At 46.9% G+C, this 19754-nt stretch overlaps 1 protein-coding gene and 1 long non-coding RNA gene across 11 annotated transcripts in view; one reads left to right on the top strand and one right to left on the bottom strand.

The window, feature by feature from the left end:
• Window positions 1-15202, bottom strand: part of LOC135320316 (patatin-like phospholipase domain-containing protein 4) — a 90578-nt gene extending 75376 nt beyond the window's left edge. For all 9 annotated transcript variants that reach the window (XR_010379543.1, XR_010379544.1, XM_064483415.1 and 6 more), the window contains exons 1-4: window positions 15058-15202; window positions 13683-13875; window positions 9230-9324; window positions 8433-8568 (exon numbers count right to left, since the gene is read on the bottom strand). Coding sequence is in view for 7 of the 9 variants with exons in the window: in XM_064483415.1 (XP_064339485.1) it covers window positions 8433-8568; window positions 9230-9324; window positions 13683-13862 (411 nt within the window). In the remaining 2 variants the exon portion in view is untranslated. The remainder of the gene's footprint in view (window positions 1-8432; window positions 8569-9229; window positions 9325-13682; window positions 13876-15057) is intronic.
• A 74-nt stretch (window positions 15203-15276) lies between these two features.
• The window catches only part of LOC105086564 (uncharacterized), a 482576-nt gene continuing 478098 nt past the window's right edge, over window positions 15277-19754 (top strand). Inside the window, exon 1 of one of the 2 annotated variants that reach the window (XR_010379612.1) lies at window positions 15277-15350. This is a non-coding gene — a long non-coding RNA (uncharacterized LOC105086564). The other variant, XR_010379613.1, reaches the window with a different exon arrangement.

The raw sequence follows: 19754 nt of genomic DNA, 5'->3' as shown, positions 1-19754 counted from the left end.
ACACACTAGACACCCCTTGGCACCTCCCCTTCCCCATGGTACAGATGAGACCGCCAACGCCTCCCCCGTTGTCAGCAGCAGGAGGAGCTGCATCCTCCCAGGTTGCTGGTGCACACTGAGTGCCAGGGAACAGGGCTGCGATGCAACAGCTCCCTTGGAAACGGGTTCCTGCCAGGCGACCCAAGGAGCACCTGGGGCATCAGGTTTGAGTAGAAGCAAACTCAGAGGTGCCAAAGCACATCACAGGGCCTCCAGCAGGACGGAAGAAGGGATAAAGGCCTGTGTTGCTGCACACCTGTGTGGTGCCAGCCTGCTGCTGGGTGCCAGAATCAGCTACACAAGATGGGGGCCCAGTGGGAACTGAGAATGGAGGTACTAAGAACTGTAAGGTGTGGTGAGCAGAGCAGTAGATCAAAGTACAATGACAACCCTGCACAAGATTCTGAACCTTCTAAGAGGAAGGGTCAGAGCAGACTGCCCTTGCCTAGGCATTCATCTCAAAACCTCAGCCTTCATTGTGGGGACGGACAGAACAGGGCGACACTCCGCCATCCACAGCCCTTCCGCAAACGCAAAGCAGGAGTGAGAATCCCCTCCGGTGATTTGTGCAAAGCTGTGTCAATCAGTGGGGCAGATGAAAGAGAGACCAAGCACACTCAGGCCCCACCTTGCCACCCCCCGGAAGCCACGCCATGGACAGCTGAGTGTTTCTCAGAGCAAGGCTGCTTACAGTTACGGTCACGGCCTTCACCCTGACCAATCTGGCCCCCTCATCAATTGACTGCTCCTTTGAAAAGTAATTACAGATCCCAGGTATGTTTTGCAAACACAAGGCAGCTGTTTAATGAAGTTATTTGGCAAAATGCAACATCGCACCATAGCAGTCACTGGAACAATTTGTGCACGGTACACGTATTGCGAAACGACAGTACTGAGAGGTCTTTAACCAACCAAAGATGCTCTATAAATGTAATGACTTTTTTCACTATGCTACACAGACACATGGCCTGCAAAAAAAACCCCACTACTCTTAGAAACAGAATTACGTGAGTTATCCCACCTGTGTCAAAGTATAACGTAAAGTTCGCAAGTTAACGCTTGGACCTTGCTGTTTATCTATTTTCTGTATAGTAGTGTGTGTCTGCAAACCCCAAACTCCCAAGTGATCCCTTCCCACTCCCTTTTGCTCCTGGTAACCGTAAGTTTGTTTTCTATGTCTGTGAGTCTGTTTCTGTTTTGTAAGTAAGTTCATTTGCGTCGTTTTTTTTTTTTTTTTTTAGATTCCTCATATAAATGACATCATACGGTATTTTCCTTTCTCTTCCTGGCTTCCTTCACTTAATATGACAATATTCAGTAACTTGTAACAGCCTATAATGAAAAAGAATATGAAAAGGAATACATATATATATCACACAAAACTGAATCACTACACTGTGCACCAGAAATTAACACAATGATGTAAATCAAATATACTTCAATTTAAAAAAAAAAAAACACTTAACACTTGGCACTCTTTTGAGGTGTTTAAATGATAAATGCTGTCCAGTTACTTTTCTACAGATAATAACAGTCCTCTGAGGTGACAGGAAGAGTGCAGTGAGCTGAAAATCCCTGTCACTCCCCCCAGAATCAATGCATTTGTTCTGTCATAGTTTATATGGGCTGGTGATTTGTATATCGAACTACGGTTGGTGGGAAAATTAGCTTTCAGTACTTAAGACTAAGTGGCTTTTCTTATTTGTCATCAGCTCATGGCCATTTTATTGCCAGCTAATAGGGTTTTCTGGGGGGAAGACAAAGACAGACAGTCGAGGGACAGTTCAGGAAATACTACGCCTGGTTTGGGTGGAGGACAGTGACACAGAAAGCAGTGGCCTACTGTCCACGCCCCATAGCTTGGTCCAGCACTTGAGGCATTCCACGAGTGTCAAACCACCGATTTGGTTTTTGTCTCCTTCTCATCAAATACACAAGGATAAAAATCAAAGTTAGCGGCTTCCTGCAGCAACTGTGTACAACACGGCCGAGTGCCTATTCAATACCCGTTCAGACTAGCTCTTTTCATTTTACAATTTATAGAAAAGGAGTGTTTGGAAAATTATGTGGCCTGGCTTCCTCAGAGAATAAATTCTCAACAACTCTCATTTATGCCTGAAGTTTACTGGGGAGTTAACGAGAATCTGGCTGTTTATTCAGAACCTGCTGGTGTTGTTGAAATTCAAAGGCAGATTCAAATGTATCTTTCCCAGTCTTCCCAAGATAAAGACCAATCTTAAATTCAGTCCTTAGTTCCCCTCCACTGAGGCTAAATGTGAGGTCTTGCTGTAAGAGCATTCTCGCTGGGTCCGAGGAAATTTAGGACAACGTAGCGATGGATACGGGGTTCTTCCTCCCAAGAGGGACACCAGTCTGCATGAATGCTTTCCTGGGAGTGTCTATCAAAGAGCATTCCCGAACGTCAAAAGACCGTCTCAACACACATACTTGGTTTATCAGTTTGAAACACAAATTCAGAGATTTGTACCAACCGCAACAAGAGACAGAACACCACCACTCTGTGGCACGGTTAATTTCAAAATCATTTCTGCTCAGCTGTAGGGGGTGACATGGGACTTTCTTTGAAATAAAGAATTTACTTCCCTAAGTATGCTTTGCTGAAGGCTGATATTAAAAGCTGTTTGGATTTCCTGATTGCATGTTTTCTTCTGAAGAAAAATAGCCCAGAGTAAAATCTGGAACTTAAAAAGAACCAGTTGATCTACAAGGGATATACACTTGGACATTCAGGGGACAATAACTAAAGGGGCCCACAAATAAAGGCATGGCTAAGTGCCCATGACAACTGTTTGCCTCTGTACCTGGGTCTCCTGCCAGAGGCTCCCCAGAGCTGGAATCACTGCTCTACAGGCTGGGGTCATGGGGTGATGTGGGGAGTGGGGGTTGGCCCCAGCCTCACGGCTCTGCTGGGCCTGGCCCTAGTGGGAGGTCTCTGCAGTGGCCCCGTGCTGGCTGGGGCCCTTGCACTCTGGGCCTCTGACGTAAGGAGCCGCCCTGAAGATCTCTGAATTGCCTTCCTCCCTGTCTGGAACAATAGGTCCTGGCTAGTCTAGAGGGCTGACTAACCTTATCTCCTTATCAGATGGGTATCTGGCCACATGGCCACACCTTTCCTGTTGTGTTCTCAACAAGCTCTCTCATGCTTTCCAGTTATGGGCTGAGAATGTTCCATATCTTTAAGTAAGTCATTTCTGACTTCTTGTATTTTACTATAAGCAGTCAAGAGAAACCAGGCTGCACCTTCAACACTTTGCTTAGAAATTGCCTCAAACATCCAATGTCGTCGCTCACAAGTTCGACCTTCCACAAGACACTGGGACAGGAACATAAGTCTGCTATTCTTTGCCAGTTTACAACAAGGATGGCCTCCACTGCCTGGTAACACCTCCTCATTTCCATCAGAGACCTCATCAATATGGCCTTGACCACGCACATTTCTCCAAGAAGACGGAGGCTCTGTCAATGGCTTACTGGTTTCTTTCCAAGTCCTCCCCAGAACCACCTACATACAGCAATGCAGGCTTTATCTGGCAGGTCCCTCAGAACACTTTGGGCCTCTGCCCCGTTACTGAGTTCCAAAGCCACTTCCACAGTTAGGTTCAGCAGCATCCTCACCTCTCAGTGACAATTTACTACCTGACAGCAGCCCCATGAAACAGCAGACTCATGAAATATCATGGACCGGGTGGTTTGCAAATAACAGAAATTTCTCACAGTTCTGGAAGCTTACACGTTCAAGATCAAGGGGCTGGCAGATTCAGTGTCTGCTGAGAACCCACTTCTGTGCCCTCACAAGGTGGGAGGGGTGAGGGAGCTCTCTGGGGCCTCTTTTATAAGGGCGCTAATTCCATTCATGAAGCCTCCACCCTCATGATCTCATCACCCCCCCCACAAAGACTCCACCTCCTAATACTGTCATGTTGGGGGGTTAGGATTTCAACACAGGAATTTGGCGGGTTGAGGGTGTGGACACAAACATTCAGACCATAGCAGGGAGTTAACTTACCATGGACATAAGATGCAGAATACTATGGAAATCCAATCCCAAATAAAACTAATCTTTGGACCACATAATTGGTCAACAGAGGTTCTCAGAAAACAGTTGAGTATCATCGCAGCTACCAAATGAAATTAATTTTTTCATGCCACCAAAAGTGAAATTAAAGTAATTTTAGTATGAATTACAACACAAAGGCACATTTAAAAAAAAAAAGGCCAATTGTAAAGAGGTATAAAATCAAATGCCTAAAGGCAGCAAAACTCTCAGTAATAATCCATTTCCTGAGATTTTATAGATGTAGGTTAGCCGTGTTGCTCATGAACAAAGATGAAAAGGGGTAAAAGGATAAAGTGTTTAAGAAAAGGTAAATCCTACGCAGCCTGCAGAAAGCAAGCTAGGACTTTAAAATTTCATGACAGACTCACACCGGGGTGTAACCAGTCATGAGCATGGCTTATTATCTTATCCAATCAATGTTTACTAAATATTAGCTGTAATCATCATGTTTAGAGGGCTGGAGTGTTTCAAACCCACTTTTTACATGACTTTTCCAATTTACTCCCCATGGTAACACTGATTAGCTTCGTGTCTCCATTTCACAGTTGAGAAAACTGAGGCTCAGGCATCACCAGTCTCAGAGGACACTGTGGAGAGCGACAGGCCTAAACACGAACACTGGGGCATGCACATAAAGCCAGAGATAACCCAAGACAGCATAACACCAGACACATACTTTAAGATGCAGGTTTCTAGCTGGATTTTCCACATACACGGACACCCTATCTGTAATAAGAGGCAGCAGTCAGCTGGTGGGTAATGAAGGGCCTGGCATTAGAAAAAAAATCGAGTAATTAACAGAATAGAGGAGCCACCAGTATTGAGTGCTCTCTCCCGTTCCTTTACTGGCTACCAACAGGTACCCGACATTTGGTACCTCTGGCTTTCATCTTAGTCTCTTTCTCCTGCCCACGACTCTCCAGACAGTAGAGGTAAAAGCCCAGCCTGAGGGGACAGAGCCGGCAGGCAAAGCCCCGGGGGGGGGACTCCAGTTACACACCGTGGCTGCTTTTGCTCTTGGCTTCTGGAACTCAGAGCACTCCACGCGCCAGCTAAGGAGGTGGGGGGCATGGCAGGGGGCTCTCTTCTCTCGCCCACACTGACCCAGGTGGCCTGAGCGACTACCTCACACAGCGTTCTCCAACGGCCTCTGTCGTCAGAGCAGAGAAGGTCGCACCCAGAGTGGGGTGGGGGGTAGTCTACCTTCCCTTCATGCTTTTCCCTTTTTCCTCCTGTAGTCTTTGCCAGTCTTCCTCTTTGAACTGCCTGCTTCCTAAGAATGCAGGCAGATGTTTCACGCATTTTCACAGCTGCCATCTGCTGTCAAGGAACCTACACCCTTCCTTACTCGAGTTCTGAACAAGGTTAGAGCCTCTCTACACGTTAATTATTCAATTATTCTCCCTACGAGGCGTTATACATTTGTGTCAACTGTTTCTCTCCTGTTCAGTGAACTCAATTACACCAATTCTCTGAATAGTTATTATCCAAAACAAAGCAAATTAAAAAAAAAAAAAAGTCGTGTTTACTTACTGCAGTCATTCGCTATTGCTGCTATAAGAAGTTACAACTAAGAGGCTTAAAAACACCAGTGTGTGACCCAGGGACCTGGAGGTAAGGGTCCAGGATGGGTCTCACTCGGGGAGAAAAATCCAGGTGTTCGCAGAGGGCTCTAGAGGAGACTTGCATTTCTGCTCATCCCAGCACTGCTAGAATTCAGTTCCATTGGCTGTAGGACTGAGGTCCCTCTGCCTTGCTGGCCGTCAGAGGGGAGAACCCCCAGTGCCCTCCTCCCACGGAGGCTCCTGCATCTCAGCACCAGCAGACGTCTCCATTTTTAACACGCTGATGGCCATGCCACCCAAATCTGAATGACAGCTGTGTTTCCTCAAGGGCCCTGTCACCCATGTATTGGCAATGCTTTCCTTCATCCAATTGTATGGAATTTATTCTGAACTTATCCTCTGCAGAATAATGACATTCCAAGAAGAAATAAAGCCGTAAAGAGGTTGAAAATTGAAAATAAGAAATTATTTTTTAAAACAACTCCAGTTATACTGGAAAAAGAAACACATTAACTATACAGACATACATCGTTGAGTGTGTCACACTGCAGTGAAGTGTGAATTTGGGTCCCGTGGGAAACACACCCAAACCACAGTGGGTCATCAACGTTCAAGGAGACATGTGCTTAGTTTAGGTATGCGCAGATAACCCGGGATCAGCTCCACATCTCAAGACCCTCACCTAAACCACATCTACACAACCCCTCTGGCCATGGGGATGCTGTATCTACAGTCCTGGGGGTTAGGGGGCGGACCTCCTTTGGGGACAGTATTCAGCTGACCACACGCCCACATACAAGCCACTGAGAAGAGGATGACTTTATCCACGTGGGGGCAGGTGAGGGATATGAAGAAGCATGTTAGACACCTGGACTGTCGTCCCAGCTGCACCACTGACTAGCTGCATTATTTTGTCCAGGTCACTGGACTTGAAGGATCCACCGTCTTTGTTCTTTGAATAGATGACACCTTAGTTCATCGATATATTCATTCTCTGAACACCTGCTGACAGAGCTGGCACCATGCCAGGTGCTGGGAAGACAGCAGTGGACAGAACAGAGCACTCCCTGGCCCGCCCCCTTCATTCCAGGGCAGGCAGACAAAAGCCAAGTCAATAAAGCAGTAAAACATGTAGTATGCGGAACACTAATGAGTAAATCCGGGTGGGACCCAGGGGAACAGCAGGGGCTCTGCCACCATAGGGAGAGCAGCCCTGGGCAGACGCAATGAAAAGCTAGTTTAAGATAACTGGGGGTGGAGTCCCCCTCTTGTTCTGTGATAGGATGACAGTGTCTCATTCCCTCACAAAGCGGAAGAGGCATTCCGACCCACCGCTAGCCTGACGTGCCTGCCTGGGCACTGACAGCTTGTGACTATTCAGGCGTGGAACACCAGCTTCCCCTCTCCCCTCTGTAGGTCTACACAAGGTGGTAACGACATTAGAGAAGATAGCTTTTCCTAAGCTAGAACGACCCTTAATGTGTAAGTGAGAGACTGGCGTAGTCGGTACACCGAGTGAAAATATTCTAATCTCTGAAGTCACTAAGTAATTTCACTTGTCAGTTCAACATTTCATTAGGCATTTCAAATCATATCATTCAGATGTGAAATTTGAATAGTAAGATTCAATAGTGAAAAAATCAATGCATTTATCATCTAATTCAGGGGGAACTTTGAACGCTCACCCTCAGTCCATCAGCTTCTGCTTTATCCACACACGCCTTCTCTGCACCACCTGAGGTTTACTAGGATTCTCGCAAAAGGAAGACAAAAAAACCACCTGGCTTTTCCAAGAGAAGTGCACCTTCTCCTGTTCACAAATATTTAATGTGGTACCTTCGCAAGTGCATTGTTATTTGCAAATCAGCTGAAGTATTTCCCAGAGACAATAAATTCTCAACCAACTAACCTTTCATGTGTGTTTGGATCAAAAGGCATCAAAACAAAATGAAGGAAACGATAGGGAACATTAGATTGAAAAGATACGAGACCTGGATTCCCGCTAGCAATCAGTATACCCCCCCCAGGTGAGTTGCGTAACAGCTTTCCATCCATTTCTTCTGTTTAAAAAAAACACGGGGGGTGGGGGCAGGGTCCAGCTCAGTGGAACAGCGTGTGCTTAGCATGCACGAGGTCCTGGGTTCAATCAATCCTCAGTACTGCCATTAAAAAAATAAAGAGAGAGAAAACAAGAAAAGCAACAAGAGGACAGGAGTCACCTGTGTCCTGGCTGGTTTACAGCAGGACCACAGAAGGACTGAGCATGATGCTACGTAGAGGACAGGAGTCACCTGTGTCCTGGCTGGTTTACAAGAGGACCATGGAAGGACTGAGCCTGACGGTACGTAGAGGACAGGAATCACCTGTGTCCTGGCTGGTTTACAGCAGGACCACGGAAGGACTGAGCCTGATGCTACGTGCACAAAGTCTTTCATAAAGAACAAAGCACTTGCTACGTCAATGTAAGGAACTGTTACTGCCACCCAAGCCTATGCACAGGGTAAGCGAGGGCCTGCTAAACATCACAAGAGAAAACACGGAGCTACTCCGGGGCCTCTGGGAGCCGCCTGTCTGGAGGTGGCTTCGGAGGAAGGCTGGTTGATCTGTTCATCAGACGCATACTTTCCCAGCACTTACCAAGTGCGCTCTGCAAGGCTGGGTCTAAGGAACGTGCTGATGCTCACCGCTTGTGACAATTATTTATATCAGCACTTGCTCATTTCCCCCAAAGCGAAATGCGGCCGGGTTACCTTAATGAGGTCCTCCCGGGAGGAGAAGCTGGAGACTAAGTCATTTTCTCTGGTCTTGGTGTTGGTGATGGAGATGTGCAGGCGGTTGTGGGCCAGCTCGTGCGCGTTGGCAGGGAGAATCGACTCCATCCCGCTCCTAAAAAAGAAAAAAGTGACCCGCATGTCGGGCTGCACCCGGCAGGCCTGCAAGCCTTGGACTGGCCCAGACTCGTGACCCAAGGAAGAGCCTGAAGCCAGGGACAGGGACACCAGGGGTTTACTGGACGGGGGTCTTACACGGCCAAAACGAAGGGTCCTGGTGCGATACCCCACTGTGCGCAGCAGCCAGCAGGCGGGGCAGGGCAACCATCTTCCTCCTACTTGGGGGAGGAGGCGGCGGCTACCATTTATAGGCGGAACTGACGTCAGCTTGGCTCATCAGTTACCAGGGAAACCAGCAGCTCCCAGCCCCTCTGGTAAACGACCACTAGGTGGGCAGGTGTTTCCCTTTAATAAACTGGCAGGTGAAGCCGTTCTGGCCTAAGGGCTGGAACAACCGCTAGCTGGGGTGGGGGGAGGGGGCAGGCACGTTCACGTGAGTTGCCCTCAGGTGAAGCAGGGACTGTTGGAGCAGAGGATGTAGAGAAAACAAGAGGACAGCCATCTTGAGGGGCCTGACCGAACACCGCAGGATTCACCTTTAATCTGACCGCCTTGTAAAGGTTTCAGAAGAGAGGATGCTGACTAAGCTTGCCACAGTTTATACAGAGCATCCTCCGTCTTCACACGCTTTGCGGGGAACGGTAGCCTGTGCATACCTCAATCGGGCCATGAAATCATAGCCAGGCGTTACTGCCCCAAGCAACTGCCTTCGAGTTTCTTCAGCAAACTTGTAAGTAAACTCGTTACATTCCTGGAAAAGAAAATCAATAAGTGACCCTACGTTTCTGCCCCCCAAAAATCATTCTAGTTCCAGAAATCACACAAGGCACGTGGACCCTATAAACCCAACCCCACACTACAGGTGAGCAAATCCCCATGGGACCTGGTCCTCACCCACCATGCCAGGGCCTCAGGCAAGCTCTGTGCTCTCAAGTTCCAACATTTTTTTTTTTTTCTTTAACCACCTCAAATGGCTTTGTCTACCTGTGGAAAATCCTTGAAGGCTGGATTCTAATTCTAATTGAGCATGTTGTTTTATAGATTTCTCCAACACCATTAACCTCCTCTCCCACCCCAGGTCTGTGCAGACGCGTGGAATGCAGCTCTGCCGCAGCACTGATGATCAAGGACAGCACCAGTAACAGAGACAGGAGTGGCGACGGCTGTCGTGTGCAGGTACTGAGTCATGTGAGTCTTTGGAGGTAAGCCTCGGGCACGGGGATTTCACAGATGTCCCCCAATGGGGTCTAGCAGCAGCCAGGGCTGGGGTCCACAGATGTGGCCCCTGTCAGCCCATCTTCACGTCACGCTGCAAGGTGGGTACAGTCACTGCACTCGACAGGTAAGAAACCTGAAGTTTGGGGGGTAAGTATCTTTCCCACTGTGTCGCAGGAAACGAGTGTCAGAGGCAGGATCTGAACCCAGGCCTATCTTTCATTTATTAGTCTGTCCAGCCAGCAGTCTGCGGGGCACCAGGTATTGGGACAGCACTGGGATTCGGCAGAGAATGAGCTCCACAGAGCCCTGCACTCCTGAGATTCAGGAGTCCCTCCATGAGTAGGTGACAGAATGTTAGGAAACACCCGTGTGGGGGGTAGATTCAAGCCCCTCCCTGCCCCAACGATGCCCACATTCTAGTCCCTGGAACCTGGGAGTATGTTCCCGTACACAGCCAAGGGGGCTGCCAGATGATTACGTTAAGGGTTCTAAGATAAGGACTTGACCCTGGATTTTCTGGGTGAGTCCAGTGTAATCAAAAGGTTCCTGCAGGTGAAAGAGGGAGGCAGGAGTGTCACAGTGAGAGAGAGAGAGGTGAGGGTGCTCTCCTTATGACTTCAAGGATGCAGGAAGGGGCCAGGAGCTGGGGAGTGCAGGTAGCCTGTAGAAACTGGAAAGGGCAAGGAAACTGAGCCTCCTGCCCAGAGGGAGCACGCCCTGCAGACACTCTGATTTTAGCCAGTGAGACCTTTTCAGACTTCTGGCCTCTGGGACCATTAGAAAATCAATGTGTGATGTCTTAAGGCTCTTAGGTTTATGGCCACTTGTTGCCATAGCAACAGGGAACAAATACAGTGGGCGCCAGCCTCAACTTCACTTCCCTGCAACTGGACATCTAGGCTGAGACCTAACGTACGGACAGGTGTTGGACAGGAGATGGAGGAGGAAGAGGAAGACAAGCAGGCAGGAAAGTGACAATAGCGCAGACAGAGTCCAGACTGGAAACGCAAGCTCAGTGAGCCACGACACGGCCACAGTACACGTCGCCTTGTAAGAAACCTGCAGCCTGTCCTGAGGCCAAGGGAGCGCCCCCTACACCGGGGTGTGTTAGGGGGAGGTAGGGGAATGAGATATCCCGATTTCTGTTTGGGTAAAAATCACTGTAAGTGCAGAGGTGGGTGGACTGTGGGCAGCAGGAGGGGACGCAGGCCTGCCTGGCATGCAGCTGCTGCAGACTTCCGGGGGAGAAACGGGGGTGGCCCCCCATGTGTGCTCTTTCTACTGAGCCAGACTGCGCACTCTGCTTATTTCTTGTCTTAACTTTAGTTACACACACACACACCCCTGACAAGACTGGAAACTCATGAAGGAACGCACTTACTCATCTTTGAGTTAGTTCCCTGCTGAATCTAATGCCATGCCTTGCAAATTATGAGGGCTGAGGAAAGGCTGCAGTGCAGAATTTCTAACACATCAACGTCGAAATCTGCCTACACCTAAAATACACCCGGCGTCAGGTGCTCCTCTTAATTATACATGCACAAGTTCGGAACTAGATTAATTACTCACATATTTGTCACAACACCACCAAGCTCGAGGAACTTACACCACCCGGGAGAACTGAGCTAACAGGGACTTGAGTAGGTAGAAGACAGTGCTAAAAAGAAAACTCAAAGCAGTCCTACAAGGGGTAGATTTCAAATGCTAAAAGGAAAAGAAATAAACTAACCGCAAGGCAAATGGCCGAAAGCTTACTTTGGAAAAGTAGGAAGGACGATGCCCTAGGTAAATACAGAGAATCATTTCTGACCTTCTAAGGTGAGCACCCGATAAAGACTCACCCGTAGGTTTTACCAACAATGAGACGATATGACAGGGTCTCCAGTTTATTTAAAGTATAAGTAAGAACAGGTAATCTGACTGATTCCAAGCCTCAAGTTCAGGTAAAGGATGCAAGGTCTGAACATCACAGAATTTCACTTAAGCAGCTGTGTTATCACAGTATTTCCAAAACACATTAATTCTAAATCACACATTTCTAAATCTGCTAAGGATTGGAAACCAAATCTACTTAACTCCAAAGCCCAGGGTTTGCTCCCAACTGAAGGCTAGCCTACACTAAACAGGCGGAAACAGCCCCTGAGTAGCCATGCTTCAGAAAGGAAAGGAAGAAATGTGAAGGAACCAGCTCACAGCTGACGGTGTAAGGGAGCAGGACCCAATGGGCCTTCCCAGGACAGACATGCCCCCTGCCAAACGTCTTCCACCTGCCTTTCGTCTGTAGAAAAAGTTTAGCCAAAGAATAAATCTAATCATAGAAATGGAAAAAATGCAGAAGCAAAGAAAAGCAGTCAAATAGGTCAAAATAATAGTTTAGCCATTGAGCAAAGTCAAGGATCTAGAGTTCTTGACTGAAGTTACAGACCTCAAGAGCCACAGATCATATTCTGAGCCATGTCCTTTGAGCTGTTTTGCAGATACTGGAACCCTCACCAGGTGGAAGATGTTACCTGCATGATGACCAGACTGTAGCCACAACATAAGCTGCTCCATCTTACACAGTTCCAAGAACTGGCCTCGAGGAAATGGGAACAAACCGACCCTAGAACTGAAGATCAGCTGCACTTAAAACAGTCAAGATGACGCTGATCAGACTACCGCACGCCTAACCTCAGGATGATTCTGTTGAGTGTGCTGTTCTGCACGTGGCCCCTCCCTCCACCTACACACCCCTGAAATTCTTCTTTAAAAGCTCTTGCCCCTGATCGGCAGTGGAGAGTTGGTTCTTTAGGACATAAATCCACCTTTTCCCCAGGATTGCCGGCTTCCTCAGTAAAGCTGTTTTTCCTTTTACCCAACACTTGTCTCTCCATATGGATTCTTGAGCAACGAGCAGCTGAACCTGAGTTTGATAACAAGAACACACGACTCTGCCCATTTGGGAGGAGTTTTCACACTTTATTTATGCTTTCCCTGACTTCACGTTCTCATCCCATACAATCACTAAAGGTTTTCATCACTTTTCTAGTTTCCTATTAAGCAACTGTATAACGACTGGAAAAAAAAGAGATGTCAATTTCTGAATAACTGGCCTCAAACCCCATTTGTCTTCCATAAGCAGCTCACCATAGAGCTGAAAACAAGATTTTTGGCGTTTAAAATGTTGTCACTTTGAAAATTTAAATGTGACTTAAATTCACTCTTGGGCATGAAAGTGTTAATCATTATTTGATGACTGTTCCAAGCCACTAGAGTACGTAAGTAATTAACAGGTATAATATCCTCCACCTGCAGAAGCCAGTGCCCACAGTCAAAGCATGATGGCTGTCTAAAAGCAGAAAATAGATTTTAAAAACATAGTTTGCACTAAACGAAACACTTAATGAAGGCTTATTTTTATTACTTCTAGATAAACTTGGAATTTGGGGCTTCTTCTTTCTGTGGGAATGAAAAACAACCTAATTTCCAATATCATTCCACTCAAAAGAAATTTCAGGCCCACATTTTAGCTTACAGGCCTGTCTGTAAACAGGACTGAGCAGTTATCAGCCCCTGTTCAAGGCCTTGAGAACAGGCCCTGTGCTCTTCTCATGATCAGATAAGGGAGAAATATCCTTTGCTTGAAAGAAACGAAGCTGGAATCTTAAGACTAAATAAACAATTCAAGAGTAAAATAAGGCATTTACTTCCTTGTCTTATTGTCACCCAAACAATCTTTTCCAAATGCAGAACACAGATCCCCAGTGATTATATTTTAAAAGAAGTCTTAACTTTTTCTGTTTCCCAGGCAGATGATTATTTTTCTGTAGTTAACAGTATAGTTAACAATCATCTTTGTTGTTCAGTCTTAATTTCTTGATGAGGAACAGAGCCTAGTTATTATTTAATTACCTCTATTTTTTCTGGCGCTGTTAGCAGGACGGAAGCAACCAAGGATCCTGCAGAAGCTCCCGCAAAGGCCTTGACATCCTTCAGGAGCTTTTTTCCGTGTCTGCGAAGTGCAGATGCTGCCCCCAAGTGGTAAATGCCCAGAAACCCACAGGCTGCAAAGGACAAGTTGATGTGCTTCATTCTAGCAGCGAAACTGGCGACACAAAAACCAAAAATGCTTTAAGTTGGTGTGGTTTGTAGTCGTTCCAGGGCTTTTTAAAAAAAAATATATATATATATATATATTATATATAATTATATATATATATAATTCATCTGTTCTAAGCACAGTACTTTCTATTAAACTCTAAACACCTCAAACTTTCAAGGAAACATTTTCTTCCCCCCTCACCTTGAACAAATATAATTACATTAATTAAAAAAATTTTTTACAATAGTCTATTATTTGTTCAGTACATGGGTTACGCAATCTATTTTTTAATTACTTGGTAAAAAACAAATTTATAAATTCCAACCGGCAAGGCGTTTAATGTTTTTTCTTGACCTTTGGAAATTTGAGGGGTAGGGTATTGTGGAAAGGTAAAATCATTAGAGACTGCAGCAAATTCCAAATGTACCACCCATCTGCCCTTTACAAGTGTACCAGTCAATTTAAAACAGTATCTCTGCTCTTCACTCTTTTCCATTGTGAGCATCCGTTTTATTTTTAAACGGATGCTCACAATTATTTCATAATGCAACACTCAATTATTCAGCAATGCAATGTATTTCATAGCCAAGCTTCAAGACAAACTGAGGTCATGCATGACTGGCAAGGGCAACTGAAGGCTCAAAGCAATGTCATCTGCAAAGCCTGATACTTGTAACAAACCTAACTATAAAATTATATTTCCGAACCCGGAGCGGGCATGATTACACCACGTGTATAAAATAGTCCCCCCATCCCCACCACGCTGCTCACTTGGCAGCCCTCAGGCCTTCCTCCGCGGCCCCAGGACCCTGATTCCCGGACCTTTAGATGGGGCACTTGGCCTGGGCCTCGAATTTAGGAACCTAAGACTGTTGCTCTGACGCACAGAGCCGGGCCCTGTGCGGAAGGAGGCTCAGCCACTGCAGCCAAGCCTCGGTTTTGATTTAATTACTGCAGAAGGGAGGGGAGAGACGGTGAAGTGAGCTCAGTCTCCAGGCGGCCGGCCCAGGGCGCGCAGGCCCAGAGTCTTTATCCCGCCCTCCCCACCGCGGTCTGGCGGCTGCGGGGCAAGGACAGCAGCCACTACAGCCCCGGCGAAGCCTACTTGCACCCGCTCTCCCGGGAGCCGCCTCCTGGTGCTGAAACCCGCCCCCCGCCCCCCGCCCCCGCTGCGTTCCGCCCTACCAAAGCCGGCCTGAGGCACTTCCATGTCGAACAGCCCTCTCCAACTCCTTAACCGGAAGGTGGGGCCGGGCCGTCACTCAACGCGGCCCCGCCTATCAGGGCCGGACCACGATCGCCTTGCGCCCGCCCAGGAATGTTCCGCGGAAGGGGCTGAAGACGGACTACTCGCGCGGCCCTGTGACGTCATCACGCCGACGCGGGCGTCTGCTGGGCCCCGCCTTCTCAGTTTAAAACGCTGGACTCAACGTGCCGGCGCGCGCTCTGCCGCTTGACCCTGGTGTTCCCTATCGCCGGTAAGGGATAAAACTTTCTCGTCTCGAGTCATGCTGTCTGCGGATACCTAGGAATGCAATTTGGTCCCTTTGCGCCACCTGCGGGCCTGCCCTCACCTCGAGTCGCTGACCCTGAACAACCCTCATTGTTGCGCACCGGAAGTGCTTGACCCTCTTGGGGTCACTTTCCCGGATGTGGGCCCTCTCTTCCTCACCGTCGGGGCGGTCCAGCGGTACCTCAGGGCGGGGTGCAGGAGCTAGACTGGGACCGAATGGCCCACAGCTTTTTCCCTAAGCACTATTGGAAAGGCTTTGGGCAGCGTCCACATCCTCAACCCGCGTTAGGCAGTGTGACCCTAGGCGGATTGTATAACCTCTCTGAGCTTCCCAGGTGACTTATCTGCAAAGTGCGATAGTAAAATCCCAGTTGGCGCCATAAAGCTCATGCCACTTCATGCCGATTAGTGGGCCCTCAGCAGACCAGCCTCTGTTGCATCTTGTGGCCCCACACGCTCTGGATAGACGCGAGAAGCAGCTTTAAATGGCGGCCAAGTCGGCTGACATTCCCACTCAGATTCAGAGGACTCTGACAATTCTCTCTCTCTAAACAATGTTTTTCCCGTCCAATCCTAACAACCAAGCCAGGAGGAATTGCATGCTTTATTGGTTGAAGGTTCTCCAAGTCCCCTTGTTTAAGGACAGATTTACCCTCAATTGAAGCAATAGGGGGAGAATCTGAAAAATCCAAGTGTCTCTACCTTCAGCATGAGAGGAGTGAGAGCTCCCCAAATGGCCTTTACCTTGGACTTTTTCCTTCTCTCCCGTTTGGGATGCCAGTAACCTGGGTTCTGGCCCACAACACTCTTCTGTAAGCAAGAACCCTGGATGTGATGACTAAGGAAGAGATTTTGTTTTTTATTCTCATATATAGACTTCTCAGTTCGATCCTGCATTCACGGTAATGCCTAAGCCTAGCACAACTACAGTGCTCTATGAATTCTTTACTGCCGTTAGAATTTAGTGAAGGGAAGGTGAAGTTTATCTCCATGAAATACAGAAGGATAAGCTCTTCATTCTTTAACCCTTCCACTGCCTTCTGAATCTGTGGTAGAGAGTGGTCTTCTCATGAGAGCATCTTGCAAGAAATTTATTAGGAGGGAAGAATCCCAGGCCTCATGTCCAGTCTCCTGAAGCAGAGCCTGCATTTTAACAGAATCCCTAGGAATTTCTATGTATGTTAAAGTGTGCGAAGCCCTGGTCTAACTCCTAGGGTGATCTGGTTTAAAGTGATGTGGTGGCATCAAAAATTAAAGGAGAGACAATATCCATAGAGCCAGAATCTGGGGTGGTGTTGGCAGAGCAACTGTTTCCTGCATTTGGGCACTGTCATCAGGTCAATTCAGAAGACAGATGGAAAATTTGTCACTGGGGCAGCCAGGAGGAACACCACGACTTTGGGATTTTTTGCTTAAAGGAAAGGTGAGACCAGCTGTTAGTACCACACCTGCCGGTGAGTGAAATCCCACTAAATTTAAATCTCATATTCACAAAACTCCATAATTTAATTCTTAACATTTTAAACTCTCTCTATAAAAAGAAAAAATTCCTTTTTTTTCTTCTACCCTGTATCATATTTACATGCAGCTAATCAGAAAGTTCAGGAAAGAAGAATATCAGATTCATTCACGTTTGTCTTTGTAATCTCAGTGCTGTGCACAATACTTGGTGCATAGTGTATGATTGATAAATATTTGTTTTGATTGTTGGGTGTAAGTAAATTACTCTTCTGTTGTGAGTATGTTATAATTGAATTACCCTTTAAGGACATTTTTCAGTAATTCATCTATGTGTTTTTTACTTCTCTATTTTCCTTAGTAACTTAGTTTTGAACTGGTTTGTTAGCCATCTATTAAGCATCCATTGTATAACCAACACAGTACTGGTACAGGGCAGACAAAGGTGACTAGAATTCAGTTCCTCTTCAGCAGTCCAGGGGGGCGGGGAGACATCCGGTATGTAATGACCGAGTCATAATCATGTGCTAGGACGAGGCCACACGCAGGTGCTCTGGGTGTGCACGCGGAGCTAGGGATTGGGAATCCCTTAGCCCTGGGGACACCCACCAGAGCACTTGGCACAGAAACTAAGTGCCCAAGTATTTCCCTGTCTCCATCTTCCTCCCAACAGATTTCATCAGGTATTCTCATAAAGAGGGAGAAGGATACAGGGTGAGGGATGCTTGCCACGCCTCTACCCCCAAGGACTGAATCTTATCTCCAAATCTCCGGGTGTAATCTCTCGTCCCAGTCTCCTGTTCACGTGGTGGCGTTTTGTTTTCCAGTCTTGGCATCGTAACACCTGAGAACACCCCTGTGCAACCTGCCACCTTGCCCAACAACACCCTCCCCCTCCCTCTGTTTGCTGACCCATCATCCCTGTCCCCGCCTCCCAGAATCTCACATGCTGAGCCTGAGGAGCATTAAAGATGACAGGCGCCAGCTTTAATCTCTGGCTACACTGTTGGAGCACACAGCAGTGCCCCTTCTACATGGGCACTGAGGTAGTTCCTCTGGTCACCATGCTCTCTGCCTGGTGGAAGCAGCCCCTTGTTTTGAGTAGATGGTCACAGAATTCTGAGAAAGGCACTCCTGCCATCCTGGAATAGAACATCCCATGTGAACCCCCTGAAAAAGAGGCCACATCCTTTCCCCTGGGTCGCTGTCTCCAAGGACCAAGGGCAGGCGGCCACGTGGAGGGGCCAGCTGGAGAATAAAGACAGCCCACAGGGAATCGGGGCTGAGGAAGAGAGAAGCTGGTCAGTAGGTGCAATGGCATTTCCTGAGCCCAGGAGGCAGCTCTGACTGTCCCGGGCTCACTCCCACCTCGCACTGACCCTTTTCTATTTGTTTTCTTACGTGAGTTAGAACTAACATTCTAAATCTTGCAAACGAAATGCTTCTCACTAATAGAAGTGCATTTTCTATTGCATCTGCTTTCTCTCTGCTTGAAATACGCTGCAAGGACTGACCGCTTGACAGAAAAACGGGTGAATCTTTTCTAAATGGAAGAATAATTTTTTCAAAAAGTCTATGAGTTACACATGTCATTTACATTTCTGTTATGTGTACATATACATCTAAATGTGTATATATAACAAAAGACTCAGACAACATCTGAAAACAGTTCAAATAGGCATCCTTAAGAAGTGTAATTTGCTTGTGATTGGGTACATCTAAGGCTGTACAATAATCTATTGCTCTGAACATGGCATAGAAGCTAAGTATCAGGCTACTTCTATTAAAGAGAAACACTGAAAAAACCATAATCTTTATTTATAAGCTTTATTTTTACTTAATATGTGAGAGGTTCCGAATATAATATACATTGAACTGAGAAATCAAGATGGAAAGATTTTCTGAACGTTTCTCTTATTGCATTAGAAGTACTTAATTGTGGGCTTGCGATCGATATTCTGCAAGAGCGTGAGGTAGAGCAGATAAGCTTTCAAAATGTTCATACTGAAAAAGTATCTTTTATGCAAAAAGGGCTCAGATCTTCAGTAGCCAGGCGCTGGTGTTCGGGGTGACGGTGGGACTGGAGTACCGATGCACTACCGCGTCCTAAATATTTCTAAAAGCCTAATAGAAGAAAATCTATGTCCTCTGCCCTGTTTTCTTTGTTGCAGAACAGCTATGCCCTTGACCTGGCCACTTGTGGTCCACAATTGCTACAGATGGTTGGAAATAGTCCTTCTTATTATATTTCAGATAATTATTTTCCAGTGGAAGGGATTACTGGGGAAACAGCGTCAGTGTCAAAAAAAAAGGGTATCGCTGAGTGATAAATGGAATGTCAGCTTTGGTGCCTTTGCCTCCTCAAATGCACCAACATGCTGCTCTGTTTTAGTTTGGAGTACAGGATCTAATTATTACTGACTGATGCTTTTTCAAAAGAAAAACTCTAAATTGCTAAATCACCAGTTATCTATTCACCTCATTTCAAAGGGAGAAAACGAGAATTTGGATCTGCTTTGTGTCTGCATGCACTCCTATTGACTGGAATCACAGTATTAACAATGATTCCGCCGATTGACCGCCCATTCCGTACCAGTCTTTGCACCCATTGTCTCACTGTGACTTTTACAACAGTGATGATAGGTGGGGATTTACAGCAGATGAGAAATTAGGGTTAAAATGACTTTTCCACATCCACACAGAGGGGAGATGGTCAGCCCAGGTCTCCCTCATTTCAGAGCCTGTACACAGACCTTCCTCCCCTACCCTGGTTCAGAAATGACCTCACGAGACTGTAAGTTCGTGTTATGTGCCCAGCATGGTGCTGTTTGGCCATCATGAGCCTCAGAACCTTGTTATTCCTTCACTTCTTTCTTTGGTCATAATGTGTAATTGGTCCTCATATTTAGAT

Source organism: Camelus dromedarius, chromosome Y (assembly GCF_036321535.1).
Source record: "Camelus dromedarius isolate mCamDro1 chromosome Y, mCamDro1.pat, whole genome shotgun sequence".
In the NCBI taxonomy this organism is placed as follows: Eukaryota; Metazoa; Chordata; class Mammalia; order Artiodactyla; family Camelidae; genus Camelus; species Camelus dromedarius.
This window is presented reverse-complemented; position numbering and strand designations above follow the sequence as displayed.